At 43.1% G+C, this 9165-nt stretch overlaps 1 protein-coding gene across 1 annotated transcript in view; it reads right to left on the bottom strand.

The window, feature by feature from the left end:
* The window catches only part of LOC108798891 (mesotocin-neurophysin MT), a 12930-nt gene extending 4201 nt beyond the window's left edge, over positions 1–8729 (bottom strand). Inside the window, exon 1 of the mRNA XM_018570701.1 lies at positions 8552–8729. Coding sequence (XP_018426203.1) covers positions 8552–8683 — 132 coding nt within the window. The 5' untranslated portion in view covers positions 8684–8729. The remainder of the gene's footprint in view (positions 1–8551) is intronic.
* Positions 8730–9165: the final 436 nt, after the last annotated feature.

Genomic DNA, 9165 nt, shown 5'->3' with positions numbered 1-9165 from the left:
CAGCATACATATAATAACATCAGACCGCGCGGTGGGGGGGGGGGGGGGGGGGTAATGTATTCACGAGTTCTTTATATAGTGTACACAATGCACCTCCTCTGCTGTCCTTCACTTTGTGCTCATATTATGACTGACTCAACAATGCTCTCCAATCATACTGACTTGTATCTTGATTCTTTCATATGAGCTTTGCCGGAAGCAGAAAGGCAATCAGTAAAAAAAATTACGTGCGTGTAACAGTTAATATATATCACAAACACAAAAAGGATTATTCATCTGGATCTACTCATATATTTTAAGATAAAGCTGTGATAACAGTCATGTGTGGAAGGCTAAATAAAGACTGTTGAAGGGCCTCAAAATGTTTTCCTTTCCTAGAGAAAATGCTGCTCCAATTTCCCTTTAGTGGCTGATGGACAGTGAAGGGGATCAGGAGTCATGCAAGGAGAAGGGCATATTACTTTTAGTATATACACCTTTTTTTATTTTGGTTCAAAGTTCTCAATCAAATTGCACCAGAAACCCTAAGACAATTGATATATTGGTATTCCAATACATTTTAGATTTTTGCTTAATCGATATTCAATACTCATAAAAGGTTCCTTTAAGAAAAAAAAAAAGATTCATGGTTTATTTGAAATTCCCTACTTCAGCCCCAGCTCCTGAATTCTTCACTGTGCAATCTTGCCAATGAAGAAGGAAGCCCCTTCAAGTTCCTATTAAACATGAGTGGCACCCACCCTATTCATCTCTATAGCTAGAGCTTTACTCCACTGGACATGCCAAGTAGTGCACATGTGTCAAGAAGCCTATTCCAGGAGGTCTGCGTGAGCATCTGTGCATGAACATGCGCCTGGTCTGGTTCATAAAATCAGGCCTTGCTGTGCATTCCTCGGCGTGTGCGCGGGCATGCATGCACACATATTCCGAATCGCGGTGCCAGATGGGCTATTTAGGCTGTGGCATCCCTATCCTCCTGTTGAGTGATTGATAGCTTCCCAAGAAGCCTAAGATCCTGAACTTGCTTCGCTGATACCCCCCTGGCTTGTTTGACTACTTTTCTGCTGTTCTCATATTCTACAAACCCTTGTCCTTGACCTCGCTTTTGCCTGCTGTTTCCCGACTTGCATCTGACTACGGCTATGTCTACATTGCTTTCGTGGTGTGCATCTCCTGTGTTTGCTTTCTACCAGACGTTCACCTCAGAGACCCACATCTTCTGTCTACAGCAAGTCATCCGGCACTCATGCCCCCCCAAACCCTGATACACCTGTCCCTCTTTTCAGGGGTTTTGGGACTGGAGTTGCAAGAGAGGCCACCCTTGTCATTTCAAGCTCCTCTAAGGTACGTGACAACCTGTGTAGTAGGTGCTGAATACAAATATCCCCTTTTTCTACAAAGGCTGTTCAGTTTTTTTAAATGTCTTGGATGTTACAAGAGTGAAATCTCCTCACCATAGTTCCTGTCCACCTGGATGTTTTTAGTGTTCTCACCCATATTTTTGTGTTCTAACTCCTCCTGTTACATTCTCCATAACATAAAATAAATGAATAGCATCAGGGAGATTGAGAACCCCTCATAGAGGGCCAGGCAGGTGTACAGATGTGGGAACCCAGCTCAGGGATCGTAGGAACCATATTAACGCAGTGAAATCTTCTCACTATAGTTCCTGACTCATTTCCTGTCCACCTGGATGTTTTGGGTGTTCCTGCCCACCTTTGTGTGCCCCCAACACTTCCTGTTACATTCTCCATAAAATTAATATATAGCATCAGGGAGAGAAAAAAGCCCTCATAGTGTGCCCAGCAGGTGTACAGATGTGGGAACCCAGCTCAGGGATGGCAGGAGCCCCTCATAATGGTCACGGCAGGTGTCAACTGGGAATTCGGCACAGAGATCACACCAATAGAGCTCCTCAAGGCCAAAAAACTGAGTTTAAATTGCCATATTACAGTGTCGTAAACAATTTCATATTTTGCATTTCATTGGAGACTGAGCAGTGTCTACAGAGACAAAACAATTGCCTTGATGCTAAAGAGAGTCCTAGAAAGATAGCATCAGATTATATTCCCTGAATGATGGAACACATTTTCATTCCTCTAGTTGCAATCAGGAGTCTCAATCTTCCTGCTAGTCTTTCTTTAATTTGGTGACCAAGACAGGAGTGTAAAAATGGCCAGATGTAGTTTAATGTCTATTGCATAGGCATACACCAATAACAATATACAGTATCTGACAAGTTTAAAGACCTCATCTGATCACTATGGGTCCAGCAAAGATAAACAGTACTGTGGTGTCTACTTTTGGCTCCCTTCTCTATAGAATGACACATGTCCACTCTTGCAACTTAAGAATTTCTATGCCTACATTAAAGACCCTGAATTATGCCTACTCACATTTAAACCACATCTGAAATCTACAGCCTGCTTCATATCAGTGAAAAATCCTTTAGGAAGATGGCACCACCATGTAATGATCTTGCCTGGTGGGTGGAGATGGGAGCTCAAGCTCAGCCTCCCCATGCAATGCCCAAGCAAGGAGCACTGCATGAGGTGGAGAGAGGTGTGCACCATACCTGAAACCATGTTTTTCTCCAGCTCAAACAGGTAAACAGGGCAAAGTACAAGAATTGTTCCAGTTTCAATCCCTCTCACCCACCCCGCACCCCCCTCATTCACAAACGTCTTTAAAAAAGTCCTTTTTTTTACTCACCTGAATCCGCTCTCATGTAACGCCGCAATGCCCATCTTCCTGGGGTGAAGACTAGTGATCCACCGCTGTAGTCCGGGACCACCGTTGACCGGTCTTGTTACAGCCCCTCTTCGCCATGTGATGACATCACCACTGGAATCTTCAGAAACCTGGGAGGACCCCAGTGATAAACAGCCAATGAGAAGTGTCTACACTTCTACACATTCTACAAGGTAATTACATTGGCAAGCGAACAAGGAGCCTCCCACTATGAAGTGGGAGACCCGGCACATCAAAAGATGATTACACATGATGGGTTCAGGCAAGAGTTAGCAGATATTTCGTTTTTTTCTTATTATTGGGGTGATTAGCTAGAGGGGGGTGGAGGAATAAAATTTAGTGGAGATTGGTCCCTGTCCAGAGTACAGCTTATAGGTTTCTATAACCAGACTTCTGTGCATTGTCCCATTCCTTGAGTACCAGAGGGTGAAAAACCAGCATGAGCTACATGATAGAGCCTGCAGACACTGGATAGGAATCATAGTTGTAGTAATAAGCAATAGTTAATCAACATGTTATAAATATAAAGACAGTCTATCAATAGGTAATAAACAATGGAAATTGTTTAAGACATTTACGTCTTTAGGAGCCAGCACTTCAAGAGATCATAAGGTTGGAGGCGTTACATAGGTTTCCCAGTCAGGTGATCACTATAGCTGGCTGTCACAGTGGTCATGTGATTAATAGCCTATCCTGCCAGCTCCCAACCATTGTTAGGTGTCTTGAAGCTGTCGGCAATAGCACAGTCACAGTGCTGGAAGCACCATTTGCCCACAATCCTAGCACAACACAGCAACACCAGCTGAATGCTTATACGTGGCAGCACAATGTAAGGCCCGTTGACAAGATGCCACACAGGGCAATCCCTATATTAAGTCAACCTGGGGCAGTTGCCTCAGATGTCATCTCATGGGGTAGCGGCAGGCAGAGTAGCATGGCCACGGTGCTGCACAATGTTTCTTTTCCAGACAGAGTGCCCCAGGTTGCTAAGAGCTTGGCGGGGAGGTGTGTAAGGGCCATACAGATCTGTCTGTCCAGCTCTTAGCAACCTGGGATGTTCCGTCCCGGCTGCCCGCTGAGCTCCTGGCAACCAGAAATGTCACTGGTTGCCAGGAGCTCGGTGGGACGCATAGCTGCACCCCCCCATCCCAATGCAATATGTAAGTCTGGCTGTTTTTAAGAAGTTAACAAGCATATTACATACCTGTTGTGGTCATTATGAGGGGTTCCCACTCTTCCTGCTAGATTTCTTATTTCTGTTATATTATCAGAATGTAGCAAGAGGAGATGGAACACGTGATGATTGGTTGGAACACCCAAAACTCCCAGGTGGACAGAAAAAGGAGTTGGGAAGTATGGCAGGGAGATCCTGCTGTATGAACATCCAAAATATATCAGAAACAAAGAGCTCACAATGAGCTCACAAAGCTCCACATATAGCTAAAATATCACTTTGGGATGCATTGGTCCTTTACGTTATGGAACTGGTTTCAAACTGCTTTTAATCAATTTGTGAAAAAGTACCAAACTGAAAGTGTGATCACTATTGAGTAATTGTTCCATGCAGTCAATGTTTCTGTCTCGTATATGGCTTTAGATTCACATGCCTATTTTTCTCCCACTGTCTTATTTTTCTGAGTCTGGCTCTCGCAGTTCTGAGCCCCCACCTTCTATTTCTATGCCGCTCTTTCTGACTAATCTGACTCCTATTCTATAGAATTTCTACAGTGGAGCGTTCTCCTGAGCAGCTCTTTTGTGTTTTGTCTCTTGTGGAGTATTTTCCACTCATTGCTTTCCTGTCTGTTCTTTCCAGTTCTTGACTTTATACATAGCTGAAACTAATGTTGATTTATTACAATTTGTGGGAATAAAAAGCCAATTAGCTGCTTATTGTTGCACTATTGTAATAAGAGTTTAGAGAATCAGCATTCAAAAATCAAAAACAGAACTTTACATACAGCTATGGCTTTGGAAAAATTATTGTGACATTTTAGAGGGAAAAGAATGAAAGAAAAGAGAATTTGTTTACCAGAAATTTTACTGATTGGTTCGACTTGTAAGTCGAGCTCAAATTGACCCTGTATAGCAGTTATACCCAATGCATGTGGTTTAGACATCTTGGTCATCTGTACGGATGAGCTTCAGGTTTGGGTTGACCATGACTTCAGAACCCAAGCTGTTCACAGTTCAATGAATGGGCGAACGATTTGGCCAGTTGCCCGCCCATGAAACCTCTGTCTGTATCCTAGCAACCAAAGATGCCCTGCTGCCCAGTGCCTTCGGTTGCTAGGACAATAGCGAATGGGCTGCAAAGCATCATTGGTTGCTGGGATGCAGGTAGGTGCACCATACCAATCTGTGATACCTTGGGGCTGTCAGCATCTTAGCAACCAATGACGCTGTGTGGGTCACCTCTGGGCATCATTGGTTGCTAGGACACAGGAGGCCCTGAGTACGACTTGCCCAGATGTTTGCCAAACCCAGAATTCTGACTGGGTTCGGGGAACGTACAAGCAAACCCAACCCAGCAGAAAAAGCACGAAAGATGAAGAAAACAGGATCTTTCAAAAACACACAGCACTCTTCTGTAACACAACACACTGAGGTGAAGAACACAACTTTCATGCAGAAGATTATAACAGGAACTATTTTCTCTATTCTTTTGGGGGACTGTGAACATGATTCACATAATTTTTTACCATCAGTACAAATGGTCATCTCATATAAGCATATTGTCATACTATTCTAAGCAGAATTAGGACCAGTACAATGAGACAATGCATAAAAAGAGGGGATCCTAACAGAGGGTTGTCCTGCTGGGTGCCAGAGGCTCTCTCTCTACCTGTGCTGGTGAAGGAAACGTAGTTATATTATCCTGTGTTAACTGTAATCCGTAGTGCTTTGAATGTCTAATGAGGGAACAGAATGCTATGTATTCCTGCTATAGGTAGGAATAAATAAAAAGCCCAATTCCACCTATACGTGACCCTATCTCCCTTCCCACCAGCACATTTCCATACCAGTGAGCGGTTCCCTTTATTCTGCTTTTTTAATGCAGGGTGTGCTTTTTTATGCAAGGTCTTCATCAGTTTAATGATTGTTTGGCTATGGCTAGGGGGGAAAAGGAATACGTACAAACTAGGGATGCACCGTTACTTTTCGACTACCAGTGCAGATACTTGGGATTTTCATGAGAACTACCAGGGTGGCAGCGGTTGCAGCTGGGACCTGGCTCTGGCGCTCCACCACTGTCCTGAAATCATTAGTCTGTATTGTTTTAGAAAAACTGTCACATGACAATAAACAAAAATTTATCAGTATTCGTACTTGTAAGTACTCGGCAAGTACCAGTACTCGTACTCGCAAAACTGGTGCATCACTTTATTTATAAAAACAAAATCATACAGTAAAACAGAGATGTACAAATCCCAGGAGCTCCGTGTGCTCCTTACAAATGACAGCTGCCTCCTAACTTTTGAATTTTTCTCTAGTGTAGTCTTGGAGCTCAAAAGTATCGGTACATGTACTTGTACTTGTACCGAGTACTGTACTTGGTATCTGTGCAACCCTAGTACAAACACTTAACTTAGTCCTCACTACCTTGGCAGTTGGTGCTCTTCTGTGCTGTGCAATGCTCCGGAATGTGGGAGGACCCTTACCATCATCGCATACAATACAGGACTGCTGGTCCTGCATTGTACATGATGACATCAGAGAACTGCGACCCGCTGGGCAGTGAAGTAAGGCACCTACGGGGGACTGGTTGCACGAAGAGGAAGTAGCCAGATGGAGCGAGGAATCAGGTTAGTATTTGTTCCTTTCCCACTTTAGTCAAGCGAGCATTAACCAATGCAGCGCGTACACCTGGCTGATACTATGTCAACTCTACGTACTTACACTGGTTGCATTTGAAGAATAATACATCTAAAGATGTAATAATGAATACAGAGCTGCAATAATGTGTGTCTATTATGCCTGCCTGGAGTTTAGCTTTAAAATATTAGCTTAGTCAGAAAAATGTATAAAGGTGTTATACATGAATGTTTCAAGAATTTATGGTACTGATTTTAATAAAATGTCAACATTTTGCACTATTTAAAAGTTTTTATAATGTATATAATATATAAATATCTTTATTTTACAGCTAAAGAATAACTATATAGATATTATAAATTATATGCCAATAAATGATGGTCCGGTTTAATGCATATTGGGTATGCACAATATACACCTCTTACGTTTATTGAGTTTAATGTAATAGCTTAGGAGTAGGGATGCACCGATATCGGTTTTTCGGTATCGGGTACGAGTACCGATATTTCTTTCCCGTACTCACCGATACCATATACTGATACCGGGTATACTGAGGTACCATGGGCCCGGATTATCAGGAAGCAGGGTGGCAGGTCATGACCGGCCACCCGGCTTCCTGATTGCCTGGGAAGCCGGTGTTCTATCGAAAGAACACTGGTTTCACTTCCTGAGGATGCCTGGCTTCCTGTCATGAGGTGCTGCCTGGCTTCACTTGTTGCTATTCAGCCTAGCTTCCTGACCAATCAGGGAGCCGGGCGTGATGGGACATGACGTGCCATCTGGCTTCCTGATTGGTCAGGAAGCCAGGCTGCTTAGCGAAAAGTAAAGCCGGCTTCCTAGCCAACCAGGAAGCCAGGAGGCAGTTCATGATGTGCCGCCCGGCTACCTGATTGGTCAGGAAGCCAGGCTGCCTAGTGACAAGTGAAGTGAGCTTCCTAGCCAATCAGGATCCCACCGCACAGCTTCCTGATTGGCCGGGAAGCATGCTCCTTCTGACCAGCAGAAGTTTCGGTATCAGGGTAAGTATCGGAGCATTTGGGTGAGTACGGGTACTCGCCCAAATACTCAGTATCGGCACCGATACCAGTATCGGTATCAGTGCATCCTTATTTGGGACTGTTGAGCTACCCAAATTAGAATATAGTGGCTATTTGGGGTCTTCCAAAAACAACATAAACTTTCTCTTTTTGTAAATGTAAAAGTGAACCTGTGCCCAGACTATGCTCAATAAAACATTTACATGACCTGAACATAAAGTGAAAGCAAGTAGTAAAACAAGCTCTCATTCACCTCTGTGGCTATAAACATTGTGGAGAAATTCATACTCAAATGTCACAACAGAATCACTGAAATCATTTCTTATTATTTTCTATTGCAGAATCTTGATACTTTAAAAACATAAACACACAGCAGGTGTTTCTAAGCTGTTTGAAACTGACTGAAACTTGATTGAGTCTTTGATGTGATCTTTAAAGTGACACTAAACTCAGTGTTACTTTAAAGATAGGGAACATGGGGAACAAAAGTAGCCACCATCCAGAAGGAAGGACAGTGTCAGCACCAATTCAGAGATGATTTGAGGATCTACAGCCGAATGAAACACAAATAAGATACATTTTTTGTTAATAGGTACGGTACTGGAATGCATTTTTAAGATTTCACTCTTGAGTTTAGTGTCACTTTAAGGGCTGATTTACTAGAGAAGTCGAAATTTTCCACTCGAAAAATTGGGTAAACATTTACGTAAATTGCCCAGTCTGCACATGGCTGAGTACAGGAATTTGTGAGGAATATTCTCAACTCCTTTAGTAAATCAACCCCACTGTATTCCATGGTGTTCCAAGACAGCACTATGCATGTCCAGTTAGGGTTCAAAGAGGTTAATTTACTAAAGGCAAATAGGCTGTTCACTTTGCAAGAGAATTTTACATTAGTATAAGAGGTGAAAATTCAAGAAATTATTTTTAAGGGTTTCTGCAAGTCTTACCTTTCTGACGTCCATGATGTCCAGCACAGATCTCTTCCCTCCGATCGGACAGTTTTGGATGTAGCATGCTGAAGAAAGGGCTAACAGGCAGAAGAAGCTGACAGCCAGGGAGCTATAAGTCATGGCGATCATGTTGCCAGTGTCAAGAATATTGACTGTATTAGAAAGTTCCTCTTCCACCTGGTTGTACAGCCCTTCCTTTATATCCCCCCGCAACTCCTCCCAGCCACCCCCGTCCCCCTCCACGTTGTGGACTCTGTTGTGAGAGGAGCACATTGGCTGTGACGCTAAATTCCTCCATTATTAACCCAAGGTTGAGTATGTGAGGTTTCCAAAGAACACATCATTTTGTCTGAAGATTTCTGAAACGTGTTAAGAAATAATGCAAGGCTGTGTAAGACATTCCTTTTAATTGTCACCATCCTCAAGGTCAGCCGGCGGTGGACAGGCATGTTATGAGCTGTCACAACCTTCTTAAGTTTTATAATAGGCAAATGGTTGCGCTTCTTCCGAATATAGAAAGCGGGCGGATTAAATATTCTTCATTTCACGAAGAAATCATGTTTTTCCCTCCTAAATTTAATATAGTGTGCAGAAAATGGGATTCAAGGAAA

This window comes from Nanorana parkeri, unplaced genomic scaffold, assembly GCF_000935625.1.
Source record: "Nanorana parkeri isolate BGI_ZX_2015 unplaced genomic scaffold, ASM93562v1 scaffold1583, whole genome shotgun sequence".
In the NCBI taxonomy this organism is placed as follows: Eukaryota; Metazoa; Chordata; class Amphibia; order Anura; family Dicroglossidae; genus Nanorana; species Nanorana parkeri.
This window is presented reverse-complemented; position numbering and strand designations above follow the sequence as displayed.